Source organism: Eumetopias jubatus, unplaced genomic scaffold (assembly GCF_037043125.1).
Source record: "Eumetopias jubatus isolate StellerSeaLion01/CBP00866 unplaced genomic scaffold, mEumJub1_p1.0 scaffold_5, whole genome shotgun sequence".
Lineage (NCBI taxonomy): Eukaryota > Metazoa > Chordata > Mammalia > Carnivora > Otariidae > Eumetopias > Eumetopias jubatus.
This window is the reverse complement of record NW_028274811.1, coordinates 49,664,963-49,688,852: the sequence shown is the minus strand read 5'-3', so window position 1 is coordinate 49,688,852 and position 23,890 is coordinate 49,664,963. Positions and strand designations below refer to the sequence as shown.

Sequence of the window (23,890 nt, the reverse complement as noted above, 5' to 3'; positions counted from 1 at the left end):
TCACTCCCAACGGGCTCTCTGCGCTGGTGATGCCGTAAATTCTCTTCTTAGCACGTCCTTTACGGACTCAAAGGCTTCTTTTCACCAAAGCCATCTCTTGCTTCTTAGAGACCTACACATAACATACTTCCCTATTTTCAAGCCACAGTCAAACAGCATGACTTCAAGAAACCACTCCTCGGTGACAATACGTAGCTTCCCAAATCCGTACAACGCGGAGTAAAAGAAACGGATTTTGCATGCTGGGATTTGTAGTTTAAAGAAAACCGCATTGTATGCAGGGAGATGTAGTCCCCCTTTGCTCCCCCGTCTATTCGGCAATTAGGAAGAGATCGTTACTGAAACGGGAGTTTCACCCCGCAAACTTACTTCTTGCTTTAGCCCTTCTTTTTTCCTTTAATTTTATTCCTGCCCTCAGTTACAGACTCCCGGATAATACCAATACAAATAGCAAAGCGCTCATATAGACAAGGCTGTGCAACTAAAGAGCTAGTGACTGGCAGGAGGAGGAGCCCAGAGGTCAACCCAGCGGCGCTCCGCGTCTTACTGCGCCTGTGCGCCGGCGGCGAACGCCGAGGCCTCTGGGTAGGTGGCTCGACCCCGCCCCTCAGCTGAAGGCCGTGACGGCTGCTTCTGCGGCACCGCTCCTCGTAGGATGGCTACCCTGATTGTAAACAAGCCTGGAGCGGGACTAGACAGTGGCCGTCAGGGCAGCCGAGGGACGGCCGTGGTGAAGGTGAGGGACATTGCGTGATCTGTTCTCCACCATCGGCCTCCCTTCGGTTCATCCCTGAGGTCTGGAGGCCGCGCCCCGGCCGTCTTTGGGCCTTTGCGCCCCTCTAGGCTTTACAAGCCATGCCGTCCCCTCCGCGATTTTTATCTCTTCGGGCTTGGAGTTGCTTGGTCTTCCGCTCATACCAGTCCTCTACTTGGCCGATGGGGACATTTGTGAAAAGAGCTTTTTGGGCCTGTGAGACTGACTTTGACCGGTCTTTGCCTAGGTCCTCTCCTTTTTGTTAAGCTTAACAGGCATTAGTTTATTTTTATTAAATTGAGCCATTGTTATCGCCAGATATTATGTTAAGTATTTTACCTCGTTGATATCTACTTATGAGGTATATGATAATTACCATTTGATAGGTGAAGAAACTCAGGTTTACGTTAACACAGTATGTCATGGATCCAGGGTTGACTGCCTTTAAAATCTGGTTTTCAATATTGCACTACTTTTATAACCAGACATGTAGTAATGGTTGATCTGCCCACTCCTCTTTTATTAGAATAGTCTGTCAACACTTTTGAGAAGTGTCCCTGCAGCAGCATGGCTGAACATTAACGTTAGGATATACGAATTGCCCTGTGCTTCAGGTTTGAAATTCTACCATGCGTAAATGCTTCAAAATGTATTTACTAACAAATCAATTGAAATATGTGGGATTCACATTTCCCTTCCACTATAAACATATGGAAGATCTGCAAGGGAGAACTGATCTCATCGGTTTGTAGAATAACTTTCAGGATTGTTGTAATCTGAGTTACGGGTAATTCTCATTACTGGCTACATATTTAGAATAACTGAGGACTTAAAAGAAAAAAAAACCCTACTGATACGTTCCTTCTCCCCAAGTTCTGATTAACTTGACATCACTATATTTTTTAAACATTCCCAGAAGTGATTTTAATGTGCAACCAAAGTTGAGAACCACTATACCCGATAATATCTGAAGTTATTTTAAGATCTTGGGTAATAGGCACCTATGATTTTTCACTTAATGTTGGTTTTATATGACAACAAATGCTACATTTCTGCTCACAGGTATATTATCAATTATTGATGGCTTTTGATTCATCTGGCCTTTTTATATTGAAGTTAATCTGAAGGTACACAGCATATCTGAGATACAGAGGAGCCCTGTTACTAGGCATGTTACATGGTTGAGATTTTATTTATTAAATTGTGCTTTACCTAAGTAGAGAATACCTAAAGATTATTTTGTGATTTAGATTGAATCAAGAAGTTGTAATTAGAATGGATATTATTGCTGTATCTACTTTTGTTATCCTAGTTGTCTTAAAATCTCAAAAAATACACAAAAGCCTTATATTACTCAAATTTGTTAACAGCAGAGTTTGATATGTTAGAGGTTCAGTTTGTTTTTATCTTCACATGTAAAATGTGCCTGAGTTGTGCAGTAGGGTAGTCCTTTTTGGCAAGATCCTTATGCCATAATTTGTAAGGAGGATGGTGGCATAAATTAAAAAAAAACTCATTGTCATTTTCATAGATGAAAGCAGAAATTATTCATTGGAAGGTGAAAGTTGAAGTATATAATGCTAAAAGGTAAAATAATGAACAAGTTGATAATGAGGGTTTTTTCATTAGAAAACTCAAAGACAAAAATCTGATATTATGAAATTATTTACATTCAAAAAAGTCAGAAAGGGACATGTGGGTGGCTCAGTGGTTAAGCATCTGCCTTTGGCTCAGGTCATGATCCCAGAGTCCTGGGATGGAGCCCTGCATCGGGCTCTCTGCTCACTGGGGAGCCTGCTTCTCCCTCTCCCTCTGCCTGCCGCTCCCCCTACTTGTGCGTGAGCTCTCTCTTTCTCTCTCTCTCTGACTAATAAATAAAATCTTAAAAAAAAGAGAGAAAAAAAAAGAATCAGGAAAGTTTCTTTTGAAGAGTGAGTCTTCTTAGTCCATTAAAATATGGTCTGGTTAGGGTGCCTGGCTGTCTCTGTTGGAGGAGTGTGCTACTCTTGATTTCAGGGTCGTGAGTTTGAGCCCGATGTTGGGGGGTAGAGATTACTAAAAAAAAATAAATTAAAAACTTAAATTAAATATGGTCTGGTTTATTAAAATTTGGTCTACATGTAATAAGTTTGAAGCTCTCTTTGGCATATTTGTGAAGTTGATAAAATTAAGAGCTTTTTTTCTTATTTAGGGTTTAATTCCTTGTGCTGTTAGCCACAGTTCATGTTCATAAATACTGAAGAAAGAATTTCTTACTCTTTTGTTTACTGAGTTGATACAAAATAGTCTAGTAAGTTTATTTTTGGACCCGTGTTTAGTTTATAAATCTGTGGTATGTTATTAGTGCTTTTTGAAAAAACCTGTATTGGCAACTTAAGTTCTTTTATCTTGTGTAATTATGGGGTCAGAGGTAAAAGATATAAATGGACTGAAATTTAATTTGATTGTTTGGAGTTTATGGTCATAATTATGGTGTTACAGAAATGAGGACATTATAAAAATGTTGCATTTATTTTATATCTAATTCTCATATCTTTTCTGTATTGAATGAATTTGATATTTAAGTGAGACCATTTAAATGAAACTTCTGCCTTTTTTAAAAATGTAGGATACATTTAAGTGTGTATAATACACTTTATGTGTAACTTTTCCCATCTATTTTCCTTCCTTATAGGGAGCCACTATTCCAGTGTAATCAGTTTCCTGTGTATCCTGCTAGAAAGATAGTATGCCTGCGTAAAAATATACATATAAATGTATGTTCTCTTTCCCCAGTTTTATGCAAAAGCTAAATATTCTATATATTTTTCACTTTGCTTTATTCATATGAAATCATTCTGTGTGTATACATAAGAAACTTCCTTTTTCTCAACAAACCACATGGTTTTGCCTTATATGAATATACTATAGTTTATTTTCCAGTCTGTATTGCTATCTATTTATTTTGTTTCCAATCATTTGCAAGTGCAAATGGTGCTGTAAGGAATAACATAGAGATCTTGACACACATGTGTGATATATTTGTCAGATAAATTCCTGGAAATAGAATTACTAAGCTATGTAAACTTTTGATAGGTATTGCCAAATTGCCTTTCATAAAGCCTATATTAGTCATTAAATATTTCACAGCAGGCAGAAGTATATCTGTTTTCCCACATCTTCACCAACACAAAGGGTTACACAAGGGTTATCAACCTGTTTGATCTAATCTGAAAAAAGTATATTGGTTTAGGTTTAAGTGCATTTCAAAGTGTTTTGAGTGAGATTGAACATCTTTTCAGATACTTAAAGAGCTGTTTTTATGTCTTTTCTTGTGAGTTGTGTGTTACATTTAAGCCTCTTTTGAACCATACTGGGACGCAAGTCAATTATGAATTATCAATTTACAGTGAAAGATGTTTGTATTTCATGCACTAAGTCCAAATTAATTACAGAGTTAGTATTAAATTTTTAATGGATTTAATCTGATTTCCACTGTGGATTTTCTGCTTTTTACCTTGCATTGTGAATTTGTTGGGGGATGGTGGTTGGGCTGAACTGTTTTTATTTTTATTTTTTATTTTTTTTAAGATTTTATTTATTTGGCAGAGAGAGAGACAGCAAGAGAGGGAGCACAAGCAGGGGGAGTGGGAGAGGGAGAAGCAGGCTTCCCGCCAAGCAGGGAGCCCGATGTGGGGCTCGATCCCAGGACCCTGGGATCATGACCTGAGCCGAAGGCAGACGCTTAACGACTGAACCACCCAGGCGCCCTGAGCTGTTTTTAATTTTTAATCTTGTCAGACTTTATTTATATAAGCACACTACTACTAGGTTGTTTGTAATGCCCTGTTTCTGAAGGCTTTTTGATTTAAGAGGGAAAGACAGGCTGGAAGCCAATAATGGAATTAACATGTTTAGGGTGTTAAGATGAACACTTATCCAAGCATGATGGCCCAAAGGGTGGTGTGGTCATTTCAGTTGGAATGAGCTGTGGGTACACTGGGAGATACGGTTGTTTAGAAATTTGTTTATTAATGTTAAAAGAACAATCTACTGGGAAAATGTCTGTTTAGCTATTTCCTCAGCATTAGCATAAAAAAGAGGCAACAAACCGTTTGTCATGTTCTGGGAACTACAAATTGTTTGATACAGTTTGAGAATAGAGTCTGAAGGTGGTGGCAGGGAAGCAGTGGGATGCAGGCCAGATTGTAGCAGGTCATGGATGGCTGACATAGTAGTTACTGATATAATTGAACAGTTCAGTGTGGGTATTTTTAAAAAATAAATTAAAATTGTATGACACTTTGAATATATTGGGAGATAAAGGTACCAACAGTGCTTCATTGGTAAAAATGTAGTTTGTTGACTAATTATAAAACAATCTCATGGGCTTGGGAATCAGAATATGCTGATTCTTGTCACTTCTTTTAACTGACCACCTGGGCTTGGGCAAGTAATGTGCCTGAAATTGGAATTATATAGACAACATACTTTCTAACCCAGGGGCATATTTATTAATTGAGAACAACGAATTGAAATTTAAGTCTTAGCTGAGTGCTTTCTTAACTTTACATTATGTAATATAAATGGATACTAGAAAATACTTGAATATTACTTACAGTCTGTTCTGAACAAGTTCTTGATCATTTACAAGGGTAACTGTACCCTAGTACATATTTCAAATGATTTCTGTTCAAATTAATGATGGTCTTTTGGGGGCTAGGTGATTGCAGAGAAATTGTTTAAGAACCCAAGTTTGGTAGAATTACATATTGTACAGATTCAGATATAATGAATCAAGACATAATTTTCAAAAGATAAAGATGATGTTAATTTACAACATTATCTTGATCCCTAACAGTTGACATTTCAAGGAGATTTCACTATGATGTAATTTTTATGGGGTCTGTCAGATGAAATGATAAAAGGTGATTTAAAGTTTTACACTCTAGACTTTTTTTCATGGAGGGATAATTTAACGAGATTGATTTAATATATTAGATTGAGTTTTTTTTAGCCTAAAGTATGTGTGCTATTAAAATCATTTAAAGAGCACATGTTTCCTTTCCAAATATTAGGTGCTGGAGTGTGGAGTTTGTGAAGATGTCTTTTCTTTGCAAGGAGACAAAGTTCCTCGCCTTCTGCTTTGTGGCCACACAGTCTGTCATGACTGCCTTACCCGCCTCCCTCTTCATGGAAGAGCAATTCGTTGCCCTTTTGATCGACAAGTAACAGATCTAGGTAGGAAAATATGTTGTGTGTATTTAAGATTTAAAATTGTTTGGTTTATTTGTATGAAAAGGAGTTTGTATAGTCATTGATCGCTGCAGCTTCTAGGTGAGATGAGAGATGGAGAAAAAGGTTATCTATAGCTGTTTGAGTTCCATTTTACTGAGAGGAGTTATTTTAGATTAAGTGTATGTTTCATACAGTGGTTTTCAAACATGAATCAGAACTTACTTGTAGTTATGAAATCACTTTAATTGGCTCTGAGTAGGTATTTTAAAGAAGAAATAGAACAAAAAATGTGGGTGTATGCACACTGTTAGAGTGAATACTGGTGTGTGAAACTTTTGTTTCAGCTGTAAATATATACATTTTAAAAATATTTATGTATAAATAAATGTACGTTATCCTGTGTTGTAATGGAAAATGTATTTCTTACTGTAGGTTGCTGTAAAAAATATTGTAAAGCACTTGTTTTAATATATATTAAAAGTCATTGACAAACTAGGATTTATAAAGTTAAATGATAGAAAAATAGTAGAACTTTAAGTATGTTTCTACTTACAATGCTGAGGAGTTTTTGTTTTTTAAAGAGAGTTTTAACAAGACAATAGTTCTAGCAGAGAAAAATAATGGGGAAAATTTGAATTTGAAGATTTAGACATTATTAATGATTAAAATATATGACAAATTACTATTGAGGTATGAGATAAAATGATTAATATTCCATTTTGTTAGATTTAGTTTTTATTTTTATATTCTAGGAGATTCAGGTGTTTGGGGATTGAAAAAAAATTTTGCTTTATTGGAGCTTTTGGAACGACTGCAGAATGGACATATTGGTCAGTATGGAGCTGCAGAAGAAGCCATTGGGATATCTGGAGAGGTATTGATGAACTTGGTGAAATATTTATTATGAGCATGAATTTTTTCTTTTAATTTAAAGTATTTGCCATTAAAAGCACAATCTTACCTCACTTGCTCCAGCAGATAGGATTCCAGAAACACAACTTTTCATTACATTACAGTTTTGTAGGCAACAATATTCCTAGCTGAACAGCAGTAAAACTTAAACTTGAATTCTCTGAAAATACTATACCCAAAGTATGTTTTATGTATAAACTTATTTCCTTATTGTAATTCACTTCTACCCAAGGATAAAGTCAAAGAGGAAGAAGGTTACAGAAGGGTAAGAAGAAGGTATAAGCTACATATTAAACCAGAGAGTGCAAAAGTGAATCAACAATAAATAGTACAGCACAAAGAAAGAGAACTCCTTGAAAGAGGCCAGGTAGTATAGAGGCCAAATGCTTTAAAAATAGCAGTAGCTCCTGAGGGAATCACTACTATTAAATATCTTCATGAAAAGTTTAAATTGTATGTAAGTATACTCTCTTTATCCAACAGGCTGATCGTCCAGTAAATATTAGAACGAAGCTCATTAACACAGGTTAAAATACATTTTTATTTTTTCAATTAAGTAAGCTCCACGCCTAATGTGGGGCTTGAACTCATGACCCTGAGATCAAGAGTTGCATGCTCAATGGACTGAGCCAGCCAGGCACCCCTTAAAATACATTTTTAATGCTTGAAGAATTGTCCACATAGCTCATACTACTGTACTAGATATAAGAATAGTTGTAGTAAATAACAGTAATGATTTTGGCAATCAACTTTAAAATAACAGGTTTAGTATCAAGGAAAAAATATCTGATTGATTTCTGCTTCTCTCATTAAATCATGATTTCTTTATGTAAGGTGAATCACTGAAGTGAATTTCAAACTGGAGCACTGTTTTCTTTTTATTTTTTTTCCTTCAAGACTTTATTTAAATTCAAGTTAGTTAACATGTAGTGTGGTATTAGTTTCAGGGGTAAATTTAGTGATTCATTACTTGCATATAACACCCAGTGCTGATTACATCACATGCCCTCCTTGATGCCCATCACCCATTAACCCATCCTCCCCAACCCCCCCTCCAGCAACCCTCAGGTTGTTCCCTATAGTTAAGCATCTCTTATAGTTTGCTTCCCTCTCTGTTTTTATCTTACTGTATTTTTTCCCTTCCCCCATGTTCATCTTTTCTGTTTCCTAGATTCTACATGAGTGAAATCATATGGTATTTGTCTTTCTCTGATTGATTTATTTTACTTAGCATAATACCCTCTAGTTCCATCCATGTCATTGCAAATTTCATTCTTTTTTATGGCTGAGTAATATTCCATTGTATATACATACCACATCTTTATCCATTCATTTGTCGATGGACATTTGGGCTTTTTCCATATTTTGGCTATTGTGGATAGTGCTGCTAAACATAGGGGTGCATGTGCCTCTTCAAATTACTATTTTTGTATCCTTAAAATATCTAGTAGTGTAATTGCTGGGTGTAGGGTACTTCTATTTTTAACTTTTTGAGGAACCTCCATACTGTTTTGCAGAGTGGCTGCCCCACTTTGTATTCCTACCAACAGTGCAAAGGGTTCCCCTTCCTCTGCATCTCACTAACATCTGTTGTTTCCTGATTTGTTACTTTTGGCTATTCTGACTGCTGTGAGTTCCCTGATGATGAGTGATGTTGAGTATTTCTTCATGTGTCTGTTTGCCATTTATATGTCTTCTTTTGAGAAATGTCAGTTCGTGTCTTCTGCCAGTTCTTAATTGGATTTTTTTTATTTTTGGGTGGTTGAGTTGGATAAGTTCTTTATAGATTTTGGATACTAGCCCTTTATCTGATATGTCATTTGTACATATCTTCTCCCATTCTGTCAGTTGCCTTTTAATTTTGTTGATTGTTTGCTGTGCAGAAGCTTTTTATCAGTTTTTCTTTTGTTTCTCTTGCCTCTGGAGATGTGTCTAGCAACAAGTTGCTGTGGCTGAGGTTCCAGAGGTTGCTGCCAGTGTTCTTTTCTAGGATTTTGATGGTTTCCTGTCTCACATTTAGGTCTTTAATGCATTTTGAATTTATTTTTGTATGTGGTGTAAGAAAGTGGTCCAGTTTCATTCTTCTGCATGTTGCTATCCAGTTTTCCCAACACCATTTGTTGAAGAGACTGTGTTTTTTCCATTGGATATTCTTTCCTGCTTTGTTGAAGATTGGTTGACCATACAGTTGCAGGGAGCACTGTTTTCTAAAATTTTTGTAGTTCTTTCATGTGCTATATCTTTTATCTTTCAAAAGACATTAGAATATTGTCTAATGTTGACCTTATAAATTATTTGTCATGTCTGGAAAACGATATGAATTTTTAATTTTACATGTACCTGTTTCTCATAATTGCAAATAAAAAATGTTTAACTTTGGGTTCTTTTTTTAGTTTAATGTGATATTTAATAACACCATTGATGTGTTTTCTAATTTTTATTTCTGGAACAATTTATTCCAGATTGCTCCCTTTCCATTTATGGCCTTTTAATATTCAGCATAAGTTTCAAAACATTCTTGATTATCTGACATATAAAGGTTTTCAAACTGGGTGCTTTTCAGTAACTCATGAAAATTAGAAATAATATTTAAAAGCTTATATATAACATAGGTTTTATTTGTTTATTTTTTATTTGCTTAAATCAGTGCTTTTTCACCCAGGATTGTGCAGTGAACTCACCTGTGGAGTTTTAGAAAAAAATACACAGCTCAAGCTTCTACAATCTATTGGAATAAGTATTTCCTAGGTTAGAGTCTGGGCATCTATGTTTTTAAAAACTTTGCAGCTGATTCTTGTGCATACACCTGCTTCTCAAAATAGCATTTGCATTTCTCTTTTTTCTATACATCACCATGATAAATAATATTTAAAGCAGCGTTGGGGGGAAGGAGGGGCGCAGGGCACCTGGCTGTCTCAGTCAGTAGAGCATGGGACTCTTGACCTCAGGGTTGTTAGTTCAAGCTCCACATTGGGTGTAGACATTACTGAAAAATAAAATCTTAAAAAAAAATTAAGCAAGTGGGGATGTATTTGTTATCAGTTTTTTTAGTCTTAAAAAAAAGATTTCTAGCCTGTATTGTTCAGTTTCTTTTATATAAAATGAGGGGCTTTCTTTCTTTTTTTTTTTTTTAAATGAGGGGCTTTCATGGAAGATACCTTTACACTGACTGTGAACCTATGAGAACAGTTTTATTTTTGGCCTCAAATTCATAGCACATATTAATAATCAATTTTGGAAATAGCTTCTCACTTACCTATAGAAATGAATACTTTCTTAGATGAGTCATAAATGACCTTTTTACTTAATTACCAGCATATTTTCATATGTAAAGCTTGGTCAGTTAAAAAAAGATTATGGGCTTTTATATTTTAAAATTTGTCATGTATAATGATTGAGGTTCAGTTTGAAGACATTAATTTCTTGTTTATCAGAGCATCATTCGTTGTGATGAAGATGAAGCTCACGTTGCATCTGTATATTGCACTGTATGTGCAACTCATTTGTGCTCAGAGTGTTCTCAAGTTACTCATTCTACAAAGACATTAGCAAAACACAGACGGGTGCCTCTAGCTGATAAACCTCATGAGAAAACCATGTGCTCTCAGCATCAGGTACATGCCATTGAGTTTGTTTGCCTGGAAGAAGGCTGTCAAACTAGCCCACTTATGTGCTGTGTCTGCAAAGAATATGGAAAACATCAAGGTCACAAGGTATGAATGTAATTAGACTGGATGACTCTACCTAGTTTACCAACCTACCATTTGTTTCCATTGATTTGGTTCTTTATGACAAGTAGGAATTGAAGAAGAGTTCAGTAATGAATGAGTTGAGCTTGGCATGAAAATAAATGAGAGATTTAATTTTTGAATATCCTAACAAAAATTTCAGAGAGGCCTTATCATTCTTTCTTCACTGAAAAATAGCTTTCCAATAGGAAACAAAATTTCTTTGTGCGCATGTTTTCATAATGCACTGGATTGTGTTGACAATATTTATGTCTATTGATGAACTGCTGTTTATGGTGAAATTATAGTGAGTCTCGTGGATTTTTTTTTTTTTAGAGGGAGGGAGAGAAGGAGGGTGACGGGGGGAGAGGGAGAGAGAGAATATCTTTTTTTTAAGGTTTATTTATTTTAGAGAAAGAGAACGTGTTAGGGGGAGGGGCAGAGGAAGAGGGAGAGAGAAACTTTAGGAGACTCTGTGCTGAGCATGGAGCCAGATGCAGGGCTTCACGTGGGGCTTGACGCAGGGCTTGATCCTACGACCCTGAAATCACAACCTGAGCTGAAACCAAGAGTCAGAGGTTTAACGGACTCTGCCACCCAGGTGCCCCAGGGGAGAGAGAGAATCTTAAGCAGGCTCCATGCCCAGTGTGGAGCCTGTTGGGGGTGCTGGATCTCACAACCCCGAGATCACAACTTGAGCTGAAATCAAGAGTTGAATGCTTAACCAACTGAGCCACCCAGGTACCCCATCTTGGACTGTTATTAAGCAATAAATGGACTCCCAAATTCTAAATTATTTCTTTGGAGGATAAATAGTTTTGGGGTGAAAGTAAATTAGTATTTATTTTCTTGTGCTTTTTGTAAATGTGTTATAAAAGCTACTTGTGGCTGATGCCTTTTTTTTTTTATCATTGGAGTGATTTAAATAGCATTTTATATCATTAGTCAATACTGTGAGTTCTTTTCTGTAATTTTGTTGCACTTTAGCATTCAGTATTGGAACCAGAAGCTAACCAGATCCGAGCATCAATTTTAGATATGGCTCACTGCATACGGACCTTCACTGAGGAAATTTCAGATTATTCCAGAAAATTAGTTGGAATCGTTCAGCACATTGAAGGAGGAGAACAAATAGTGGAAGATGGAATTGGAATGGCCCACACAGAACATGTATGGAATTCTTTTCTTCTCTCTTTACATTCTTACCCTTTTTACTTCTAACCTTTTCATCTTTTTATATTTATTGAGCAATTATACTGTGCTAGTACTGCACTAGTGACTGAAAATAAGTTTTTAAAAAAGGCTTTGTCTTCATGGAATTTATAATCCATCGTAGAAGAAAGCCAGTTTTAAGTGTGGTAACTTTATTTTGTGGGGAAGTATAGGATGCCTTAGCATTGCATAAGAGGGGCGTTAATTTAGCTGAGTCAGGGAAAGCTTCCCAGAATACAAGATATTAAATTGAGATTTGAAGAAATTTAGTCAGGGAGAAGAGTGGGCTCGAGAGTGAATTGTCCCACTGAGGGAAGCACAGGTTAAATGCCTGGTAGTGAGAATTGGACACATTATTGAAACAACTCAATTCACTACAGTTGGATCTTTGAGTATTGCATGGAGCATGACAAGAAAAAAATGCTGAAGAGTTAAGGGCCAAATCATGCAGGATCTTGTTAGCTATGTTAAAGAGTTTAGACTTTATCCCAAGGGCAGTGATGAGCAATTGAAAAATTAGTGTAGGAATAAAATAATCAGATTTGCATTAAGAAAGGTAGCTTTTCAATGTAGAAAATGAATTGGAAGCAGGAAAACCTATTAATAGGTTGCTGAAATTATCTGGTTGAGAGATGTTTATGGCCTATAATACTACAGTAGTGAGAATGGAGAGAGGTAGATGGGCTTGAGATTTTAGAGTAGTAGAATAGGTAGGTCTTAGTGATTGATAGTATTGATTACGTAAGTAACTTGAAGGGTCAGGCATGATGCCTGGATTTCTTTCTTGCCCGAGTGAATGGATGGTAATATCATGCATTAATGGGGGAGGAGGAAGAATTTTGGGAGGGATAATGGGACCAAGGTAATAAGTTTAATTAAGATACTGAATGTATTATGTCTGTGAAATAATAAGGAAGATATCCTCCAGTGAATTGAAGAGTAAGTGGGTGTTGGGAAGTGAGTGTGTTTAACTTTTAAGAAGTTTAGCTGTAAAGAGAAGGAAGGAACTAAGGGGGTAGTTATGGGCTTGCTTTTTTAAAATTGAATTGTGGGGACGCCTGGGTGGCTCAGTCAGTTAGGCGTCTGCCTTCGCCTTGGGTCATGATCCCGGGGTCCTGGGATCAAGCCCCGCATCGGGCTCCCTGCTCGGCTGGAGGCCTGCTTCTCCCTCTCCTCCCCGCTTGTGCTCTCTCTCGCTATCTCTGTCTCTCTCAAATAAATAAATAAAATTTAAAAAAAAATTAAAAAAAATTGAATTGTGGAGGAGAAAGAAGTATTTTCAGATGGAATATACAGGGACATACAATAATGCAATGTTTTGCTTTGGTAATCAAACAAATTTAAAGCTAAGTCATTGGGGAATAATACTAGTACTGCCTTGTCAAATATAGTAGCCATTACCCACATATGGCTATTTAAGTTTAAATTATTTAAAAATCAAATAAAATACAAAATTTGGTTTTTCAGTTTCACTAGCTGCATTTCAAGTATATTCAAGTACGTATAGCTAGTGGCTACCATATTAGACCACACAGATACAGAATGTATCCATTATCACAGAAGGCTCTATTGGACATTTTGTGCTAGAGTGGAAATATTTTGTTCAGTGAATATTTACTGAACACATACAAGAGCTAGACGCTCTTTTAGCATTGTTCTAGCTAAGGAGATACTGCTGTAAAAGTCAAAAAGTTCTGCCTTTGCAGTTTATATTCTAATATGGGAAAAGGGTCAGTACTTATGGCAAAAGTATATTAGATGCTTTGGAGAAAAACAAGAGAAAGGGAGAGTACGCTTTTATATGGGGTGTTCGTGGACAGACTTCCTGAAAAAGGAACATTGAGCAAAGAGGTAAAGCAGATGAGAATGAGACCCATGCTAATATTTGGGGGAAGAGCATTCCAGGCAGAGAGAAGAGCAAGTGCAGAGGCCCTGAGGTGCCTGATGCACTTAAGAAACTGTGGAGTGGTCACTTCAGGAGCACATATACTAAAATTGGAATGATACAGCAAAAGTCATTAGCATGGCGCCTGTGTAAGGATGATTTGCAAATTTACGAAGTGTTCCATATTTTTAGGGATTAAGAGGTACAGACTTCCCGTTATAAATAAGTCACAGAAATGAAAAGTACAGCATAGGAAGGAATATAGTCAGTGATACTGTAATAAGGTTGTATGGTGACAGATGGTGACTATACTTATTGTGGTGAGCACTGAGTAGTGTGTAGAATTGTCAGATCACTATGTTGTACACCTGGAACTAATATAACATTGTATGTCAACTATACTTCAATAAAAACAAACAAAACAACTGTGGGGAGACTAAATGCAGCTAGAGTAGGATGACAGAGAGAGTGTAGCAGGAGTTGAGATCAGAAAGGGTCTTATTGGGTACTTGCTATTCTTTCTGTCAGGAATGCTCTTCTTCAAGATACTGATGTGGTTTCCTCACTTAGCTTCTTCAGATCTTCAGATGTTCCTTTCTCAGGGCTTCTGTCCTTGAACACCCCACATAAAAGGATTTTGGCATTTACTCTGAGTGGAATGAGACACCATTGGAGAATTTTGGGCAAAAGAATAATTGTTTTTGACTTAACATTTTAAAGGATCGGTCTGGCTACTGGGTGGAGAATACGCTGTAGAGGGCAGGAGTAGATCTAGTGAGACCAATTAGAAGACTGTTATAATCAGGTGAGAGATGATAATGTCATAGATCAGGTTGGTAGAGGTGGAGGAGATGAAGCTTTATCAGATTTTGGATATACTTTGAAGTCAGAATTTTCTGAGGGACTAGTTATGGAATATGAAAGAGAAGTATTAAGGGCGACTCCAGTTTTTTTTAGCTTGCACAACATGGAAGATGGCATTGCCAGTTACTGAGATGGAGGAAACTAGGTTTGGCCGTGAGAGAGACAGGAGAGTGGGTATTCCATTTTGCTTCAGATGTCACTTACAGTTGGATATCCAAAGGCTGTGGTTAAGGAGAAAGATCAAGTGTTGAGATAGCAATTTTGGAATTTTTAAGGATATAGACAGTATTTAAAGTTTCATTAATTCACATATAAAATCTTTGTTATGTTTAAGGTTGTTTTAAACTAATTTTAATTTCCTTAGGTGCCAGGTACTGCAGAGAATGCCCGGTCATGTGTCCGAGCTTATTTTTCTGATCTACATGAAACTTTGTGTCGTCAAGAAGAAATGGCTCTAAGTGTTGTTGATGCTCATGTTCGAGAAAAACTGATTTGGCTCAGGCAGCAACAAGAAGATATGACTATTTTATTGTCCCAGGTTTCAACAGCATGTCTCCATTGTGAAAAGACGTTGCAACAGGTAGGTAGATTAAACATGGTTAGTACATACTTTAAGAAGGAGGGTTTATAAGGTTAAGCAGATAATTACCATTAGTCTGTTTTATTGGTAAATATTTTATTATTACTATATGTTACTGTATGCATTAACATTGTGCTTAGGACATGGTCTCTAACCTTGAATTGCTCCACCAGTAGTATCAGTGTCCTCTCCTTCATGTGCCCTCCACACCATAAAACCACAGGTTCTAGAAGCTTTTTAACATCTTGTCGTTCTTCACTCATGCCAAGCCCTTTAACTCTCCTTTGCTAAGCATGCACTATTCTCTCTGTTTGGGGGGCTTATATCTCCCTTTTCTGATAGTGGAAATCCTTCTTCAAAGTCTAGCTCAAATGTTTGCTATTCTTTATTTTTTTTTAAAGATTTTATTTATTTATTTGAGAGAGAGAGAGAATGAGAGATAGAGAGCACGAGAGGGAAGAGGGTCAGAGGGAGAAGCAGACTCCCCGCTGAGCAGGGAGCCTGATGCGGGACTCGATCCCGGGACTCCAGGATCATGACCTGAGCTGAAGGCAGTCACCTAACCAACTGAGCCACCCAGGCACCCTGTTTGCTATTCTTTAAAACTGTCTCTTCCTTGCTGTTTTTTCTTGGGTGCCCCTCTAGCATGTACTACCTATCTCTGCTCTAATTCACTGGTTCTTGACTTTGATGTCATGGTAATCCTATGTTTTGTTGTTTTTTTTTTTAAGATTTTATTTATTTGAGAGAGAGAGTGTGTGAGAGCGAGCATGAGCGGGGTGGAGGGGCAGAGGGAGAGGGAGAGGGAGAAGCAGGCTCCCCGCTGAGCCGGGAGCCCAATGCCAGCTTGATCCCAGGACCCTGAGATCTTGACTTGAGCTGAAGGCAGATGCTTAACAGACCGAGCCACCCAGGCGCCCCATCCTATGTTTTTTGATGGTTGAGGTATCATAAGCAATTTGTTTACCCAGTTTTTCAAATGATATGCTTTTAAAATAAATTAGATTTAAGGTTATTTTGCCAAAAAATGTCAGTCTTACTCATTTCTGTTTGGATCTGCTCTCATGAGCGGGTGATGTAAGGGTATTGCCCTAGGAATTCCCAGTAAGCTGTAGTGTATCTCATCTTGATTGACATATTACTAGTAATTGTGTTGATTGCAAATCATTGTAGAGCTAAACTTACTACAAAATCAGTAGAGCTTTTTCTCTTAAATACCTGATTAGACTTATATATGAGTGTGGCCAGGCTATAAACACAACAGCCTTGAACTGTTGGTTAGCCCTTATCACATGCCATTTATTAAGTTGTCTTTGAGCTTCAGTCCTAGTCTTCTTTCCTCTGCTCTGTGATTTTTGGGACTGGAACTCCACAAACCACATAATGTGTTTTACCAGCTGGCTTCTTGTTAGTCTAGGCTCCACTAATAGGAGACATGAGAAGAAGGCTGGAAGGTAAGGGTGGTTTCCTTGGGGTTCCCATTTGCTTGGGGTTCCTGTGAATTTTACTGCTCACATGAGGAGACCACTTTCCTTAGAGACGTGAGTTTAGGCTTCATGGGGGCCTTCCTGTAAGTTTCTAAGTTTTAATTATTCTAGCATGTGCCTTTTATTCCCCCAGCCCTGGGAGTGATAGCTGTTTCTTACAGTTGCTTTCCCCATGATACCTCAGAGTTCTTTTTACCCTTTCAGTTACCTAGTTAGTAACTACACCCAGTTAACAGTTCTTCATATTAAATTCTTTCTGCTCACATAACTGGTATGGTTATTCTCTCCTGATTTGAACCTGAATGATATAATAGGCATTGTTTATCCTTCTAGATGTTTGACCGGATGCATCTTGTTTATCTTTGTATCTGGATAGAAAGAGCTTAATAAATACTTGTTTGGCTCATGATGGGTAATCAAGCTACACAGCAAAATCAGAAATGGATTATGTCTAGATCTCATTTGCTTGAATACTTCAAAGTGTTTTTATATTTATTATGTTAAAAAGTATGCTCATAGTTACTGAAATATTTAGAGGTATTTTAGAGTTTCTGAAGCATTTCATCAGAGTGATTGCTAATTGTTAATGATATGATATCTCACTGTGTTAATGCAAATGAAATTAGGGTATTACAGTCATTATTCATATCAACTTAAGTTTTATTTATTTAAGTAATCTTTACACCCATCATGGGGCTCGAACTCACAACCCTCAGATCAAGAGTTACATGCTCTTCCAGCTGAGCCAGGCAGGTGCCCAAACTTTTGCTTTGATTTATGGCCATAGAACCGTAACCCCAACCAATGTACTTTTTTTTTTTTTAAAGATTTTATTTATTTATTTGGGAGAGAGAGAATGAAAGAAAGAGCAGGGGGAGAGGGAGAAGCAGACTCCCTGCCGAGCAGGGAGCCTGACATGGGGCTTGATTCTGGCTGAGCTGAAGACAGATGTTCAACTGATTGAGCCACCCAGGTGTCCTCTTAAAAGTTCCTGCCACAGAGATAATTAAACAGAGGAATGGATAGAACATCACACATTTATTACCAATTTTGAGAACAAAGCTTAATCATCCTTCCCTCCAAAAAAATGATGCATCATCTAAGTCCAAGGCATGATACTAAGTGGTGAGGATTTGTCTATTAATTTAGCAAATATGTTTTGAGTGCCTATCATGTGCCAGGTACATTCTAGATACATGGACTATCTTGGTAAACAAAACATACAAAAAGCTATAATCTTGTGGAATTAGCATTCTAGCAAGGAGAAGATAGACAATAAACCATAACCATATCTAAATAAGTAAATTATATAGCATGTTAAAAAGTGGTAAGAACTAAGGACAAAAAAAATGAGGGTCCAGCAGACTGCATTATTAAATGGTGAGGGTAAGCATCATTAAGAAAAGGTGAGATTTCAGCAAAGCCTCAAAAAGGAAGAAGGTGAAGGGATTTGTTCGCGCTGTCATGGGGGGAAGAACACTCCGGCTGAGGAAATGATGAGAGCAGAAACCCTAGGGCCGTCTGCCTGGTGTATTTGAAGAACAGCAAAAGAAGCCACTGTGGGTGAAACAGAGTAAGTAAAGGAAATGGTAATAGAAGCTGAAATCTGGAAGTAATAGGGAATTATCTGTAAGGAAGGCTTTGTGGGTCACTGGAAGGACTTCAGGTTTTACTGATCGAAATGGAGAAGCCATTGTGAAATTTTGACAAGAATGACTTGATCTTACTTAAAAAGATGACTTTGATGTGTAAAAAACAGATTGAAGGAGGGCCAAGATGGAGGGAAGGAGTTAAAGGAAAGAAGGAGTTTGGAGGCTGTTGTAGAATTCCCCATGAGAGAGAATAGTGGCTTGGCTAGTAGGAGGGAGAAGTGTCCAGATTCTGGATAGCCAGTAGGACTTGTTTGTATGTGGGGCATGAGAGAGTAGAAGGCAAGAATTGCAGGGGTTTTGTTCTGAGCCCCTGGAACAACATACAAATAATAAGCAAAGTTTATTAGTTCATAACCAACTAATGTAAATATGCAACAGTGAGCAAAAACTGTAAACACTGCTGCTCTCATGGGACTTACGTACTGTTAGGAGATCTCTGTCTTAGGAAGAATATATTGGTATGTGTGTAGAATATCTCTGGATTAATATTTGAGAAACTAGAAAGTGCTTGACTTTGAAGAGAGTCTGGAGATCTAGAGGGCAAGGGAGGCTTTTCAATTTGACCTTAGGTCAATTTTTTAAAAACCATTACACATATATATTAGATTTTTTTTAAAAAAGTACAAAGGACATAGAGTGTGCATAAGTGTTCATCCGGCTCAATTTTCAGACTGGGCATACCTGTGTAACTAGCACCCAGATGAAGTAACAGAACATTATCAGCACCCCTAGAAACCCCTCAGACTCCCTTCTCATAACCACCTGCCTTCCCCTCTGAGGATAAACTACTACCCTGACTTCTAACGCATATCTAATTTTTGTCTCTTTTGGTAATTAATAAAAATGGAATCATACAGTATGAAGTCTTCTTGTCATTTCTTCTTTTACTCGACATGTTTGTGAAATTTATATCATCACGTATAACTGTGGCTCGTTCTCATTGTGGTATAGTGTTGCCTTTCTGAATATACCACAATTTATCCGTTCTACAATTGAAGGGCTCTTTTTTAAAAAAGCTTTATTTATTTATTTGAGAGAGAGAGCAAGCGAGAGAGAGAGAGCAAATAGCAAGTTTACCGGAAAACTGTATTCTCTTTTCTAGGATGATTGTAGAGTTGTTTTGGCAAAACAGGAAATTACAAGGTTACTGGAAACATTGCAAAAACAGCAACAGCAGTTTACAGAGGTTGCAGATCACATTCAGTTGGATGCCAGTATCCCTGTCACTTTTACAAAGGTAATGTATAGTACTTCATTTTTAAGTATGACTTCTTATAAATCATAATTGTTTTACATTCTGTGATAATCAGCTTGAAGAGACAACTAAGAAATTCATAGGTTTTTTTTGAAAAAAACTTTTATCAGTGGAAAATAGAAAGTGGTGTAATGAATCTCCATGTACCTGTCAGCCACTTTAACAATTAAAAACTTTATTTCATCGATCCTTTCCCCATTCCCCTTTCTACCTGCAGTCTCTCAGGTTATTTTGGAACAAATCCCAGCATATCATTTCATCTATGAAATATTGTTGTGTGTATTTGTAAAAGGTAAGGACTGTTTTAAAAACATACCCTAAAAAATTTAATAATGAATCTCTAATATTTCCATTATCCAGTTAGTTACTCAAATTTCCCAGATGGCTAAGAGATTTTTTTTGTTTCTGGCAACAAAACCCAACCAAATAAGGCCTGTACTTAGTTGATGTATTTTGGTCTCTTTTAAAGTGAATTGCCCCTAATTTAAAAGGTTCATTTGTTTTCATTTTTTTTCCCTTTTTAGGGTCTGTTTTTTTTTTAGAACTTAATCTTATTTTATAATTCTGTGAAACATTCACATGGTCCAGAGTCAAATCTACAAAAGCAGGATTCATTTAGAGAAGTTCAGCTTCCATCCCTAACCCCTCCGCACTTTTCCTCCTTTCTCCATAGAAAACCATCAAGAATTTTTTCTTAGTTTTATTCATTTAAAAAAATATAGAGAAATACATTTATTTATATATTTGTATGTACATTCATCACATTTAAAGGTAGAAAACATTACACACTTCTTCACTATGTTCTTTTCACATAAGTGTACATTGTGGAGATTACTCCATAGCAGTATTCAGTGACATTTTCTGTTTTTTTTTTTTTTTACAGCTTCAGGGCACTTTTTTGTGCAGATATATCACATTTTTGTGTGTGTGTGGTAAAAACATAAAAGTTACCATCTTAACCTTTTTTGGAAAGAGAAAGTGAACATTGAGGGAGGGGAGGAGCAGAGGGAGAGAGAAAATCTCAAGCAGCCTCCATGCTCAGCATGGAGGGAGCCTGATGCAGGGCTTGATCTCATGACCCTCAGATCATGACCTGAGCTGAAATCAAAGAGTTGGATACTTAACTGACTAAGCACCTAGGTACCCCTGATCTTAACCATTTTTAATTGTATCGTTCAGTATTGTTAAGTATATTCACATTCAGTATACCTCCAGGAATTTTGCATTTTGAAAAACTGAACTTCCATACCATATAAACAATAAGTCCCCTTTCCCCCTCTCTCATCACCTCCTGGTAACTACCATTCTACTTTCTGTTTCTTTGAATTTGAGTATTCTAAATACCTCGTATAAGTGGAGCCCATATAGTCAGTATTTGTCTTTTTATGACTGGCTGATTTCAATTAGTATATCCTCAGAGTTCACCCATGTTGTGGCATGTGCCAAATTTTCTTCTGTTTTAAGGCTAAATAATACTGCCTTGTTTGTATATACAACATTTTGTTTATACATTCATCCATTGATGGACATTTGGGTTACTTCCACATCTTGGCTATTATGAATAGTGTACCTGTGAACATGGATGTACACATATCTCTCTGAGACCTTTCATTTCTTTTGGATATACATCCAGAAGTGAGATTACTGGATATGGTAGTTCTATTTTTATTTTTTTGAGGAAATGTTACGTTGTTTTTCATAGTGGTTGTACCATATTTTAATTCCCACCAACAGTGCACAAGGGTTTCAGTTTATCCACATTTTCATCAACACATGTTAATTTTTGTTTGTTTGTTTTAGATAGTAGCCGTCCTGATAGGTGTCATTGTGGTTTTGGTTTGCATTTCTCTGAAGATTAATGAAGTTGAGCCTCATTTCATATGTTTATTGGCCAGTTTGTATCTTCTTTGGAGAAATTTTGTACAAGTCCTTTGCCTGTTTTTTAACTGAGTTATTTGATTTTTTATTTCATTGAGCTGTAGGAGTTCTTTATATATTCTGGAAGGGAATCCATTTTTAGATATATGATTTGCAAATACTTTGTCCCATTTTGTAGGTTGCTTCTTCACTTTGTTGATAGTGTCCTTTGATTCACAAAAGATTAAAATTGATATGGTCCCATTTGTCTACTTTTGTTTTTGTCAGCTGTGTTTTTGGAGTGATATAAAAAAAAAATCACTGCCAAATCCATTGTCATGAAGATTTTGCACTGTGTTTTCTTCTAAGAGTTTTATAGTTTTGGGTCTCATTTTCAAACTTTTATCCATATATTTAAAATGCAGAGGCGCCTGGGTGGCTGAGTCATTAAGCGTTTGCCTTTGGCTCAGGTCATGATCCAGGGTCCTGGGATCGAGCCCCTGCTCAGTGGGAAGCCTGCTTCTCCCTCTCCCACTCTTGCGTTCACTCTCTTGTTGTCTCTCTCTGTCAAATAAATAAATAAAATCTTAAAAAAAATTCCAAATATTTGTAATTGTTATATGTTATTTGTAAATCTATCCTTTTATCAATATATAATGAACTTTTGTCTCTTATAACAGTTTCTGATTTAAAGTTTATTTTGTCTCATTCTAGGATAGCCACCCCTGCTCTTTTTTGAGTATGTTTTGCATGGAATATCTTTTTCTTTTCCTTCACTTTCAGCCTTCTTGTATCCTTAAATATGAAGTGAGTCTCTTATAGACAGCATATTGTTAGATCTTGTTTTTTTTATCCATTTAGTCAAACTGTGTCTTTTCATTGGGGAATTAAACCCATTTATATTTCAAGTAATTATTAATAGGTAAGGACTTGTTATTACCATTCTGTTTATTGTTTTTTGTATGTCTTATAGCTTTTTTGTCTTTCCTTTTGTCTTACTGCCTTCTTCTGTGTCTCAGTGATTTTTTATAGTGTCATGGTTTGATTCCCTACTCATTTCCTTTTGTGTATATTCTATGGATTTTTGTGTGTTTACCATTGCTATCACAAAGAACATCTTTTTATAACATTCTATTGGGAGGTGATAACAATTTAACTTCTTTTGCGTATAAACCCTCTATTTTTTTATAGCTCCACCCCCCATACTTTGTTATTAATGTCACAAATTACATCTTTGTACATTTATACCTGTTACCACAGGCTTATAGGTTATTTAACGTTTGTTTGTAAATCTAAGGAATAGATTTATGCCACAAAATTATAATAATACGGGTTGGTATTTGTCCATGGAATCAGAGGAATGTGTAGGAGATGAAATAATTAACAAAGGTATTATAAATAAAAGTATAAATGCTAATATATTTTAACTCCATATCAAAATAAGATTTAAATTTTTAAAAATTACAGGACAATAGAGTTCACATTGGACCAAAAATGGAAATTCGAGTTGTTACGTTAGGATTAGATGGTGCTGGAAAAACTACTATTTTGTTTAAGTTAAAACAGGATGAATTCATGCAGCCTATTCCAACAATTGGTAAGTATGAGTACTGCTTTTTACTTTAATGGATGTTTTATAGACAAACCCTAGCTTACAGCTGAGATCTTGGGGGTCTTATTTTATGCCAGTATGGCATTGTGGTGGGCTTTTCACTGGCTCTAAGACACTGACATGTCTGAGAAAAAATGCAAGGTTCAGGGCTGTGGGATTGAAATGTGGATGGTGGGATATTAAGAAGGAACAGTGTTGGTGGGATAGTTGAAGGATTAAAGGATTGGTGAAGGTTAGGGGGAGAGAGTGGTAGTGGTGCAGAACTGTTAGGTATTTGAGTTTCAGGATATTAGGATCCTGGTGGAGGTTTCGAGGGCTAATAGCTGTTAAAAGTATATATTCCCCATATAGGTTTATTAGGAGTGGAGTTGGTTGGGCAGCAGTAGATATTGCTGTATGAAGATAATTAATTTATTTTCACAATTCTAAACAGTGGGTCACCTGTGTTTGGTGTGTTACTCATTATAAATATAAGTTCAGTATTAAAGTAATTTTTTTTTTTTGAAAAAACAGGTTTTAATGTGGAAACTGTAGAATATAAAAATCTAAAGTTCACTATTTGGGATGTAGGTGGAAAACACAAATTAAGACCATTGTGGAAACATTATTACCTCAATACCCAAGGTAAGAGTGAAAAATGATATCTTAATTTTTCAGAATTTTAGGATGCCAGTTTTCTGTGGAATTGATTTAACTAGTGAAGCTTATTTTATTAAAAACGTTAAGGTGGGAAGACTGGGATATGTACTTTGGTTTATTTCATGAAGAAATCATAATTATAGCTTAAAACCATACTTACCTTTTATATCTAGGCAGTTAAGAGTACATACCGCTTGCTGCTCTTAACAGTTAAAGTACATTGTTACTATTCATAT

The 23,890-nt window shown here is 36.5% G+C and overlaps 2 protein-coding genes and 1 non-coding gene across 4 annotated transcripts in view; 2 read left to right on the top strand and 1 right to left on the bottom strand.

Moving 5' to 3' along the window:
• The first annotated feature begins 614 nt into the window (after positions 1 to 614).
• The window catches only part of TRIM23 (tripartite motif containing 23), a 32,489-nt gene continuing 9,213 nt past the window's right edge, over positions 615 to 23,890 (top strand). The window contains exons 1-9 of the mRNA XM_028123855.2: positions 615 to 736; positions 5,812 to 5,974; positions 6,724 to 6,845; positions 10,318 to 10,596; positions 11,599 to 11,781; positions 14,937 to 15,152; positions 19,394 to 19,528; positions 22,871 to 23,000; positions 23,529 to 23,639. Of these exons, the coding sequence (XP_027979656.1) occupies positions 656 to 736; positions 5,812 to 5,974; positions 6,724 to 6,845; positions 10,318 to 10,596; positions 11,599 to 11,781; positions 14,937 to 15,152; positions 19,394 to 19,528; positions 22,871 to 23,000; positions 23,529 to 23,639 (1,420 nt within the window). The 5' untranslated portion in view covers positions 615 to 655. The remainder of the gene's footprint in view (positions 737 to 5,811; positions 5,975 to 6,723; positions 6,846 to 10,317; positions 10,597 to 11,598; positions 11,782 to 14,936; positions 15,153 to 19,393; positions 19,529 to 22,870; positions 23,001 to 23,528; positions 23,640 to 23,890) is intronic.
• Positions 13,789 to 13,898, top strand: LOC114224691 (U6 spliceosomal RNA). Its single transcript, XR_003612437.1, has one exon. It is a non-coding gene; the product is annotated as a U6 spliceosomal RNA (small nuclear RNA).
• Positions 20,403 to 23,890, bottom strand: part of PPWD1 (peptidylprolyl isomerase domain and WD repeat containing 1) — a 34,933-nt gene continuing 31,445 nt past the window's right edge. For both annotated transcript variants that reach the window (XR_015768174.1, XM_088023329.1), the window contains one exon: positions 20,403 to 21,967. The gene's annotated coding sequence lies outside the window, so the exon portion shown is untranslated. The remainder of the gene's footprint in view (positions 21,968 to 23,890) is intronic.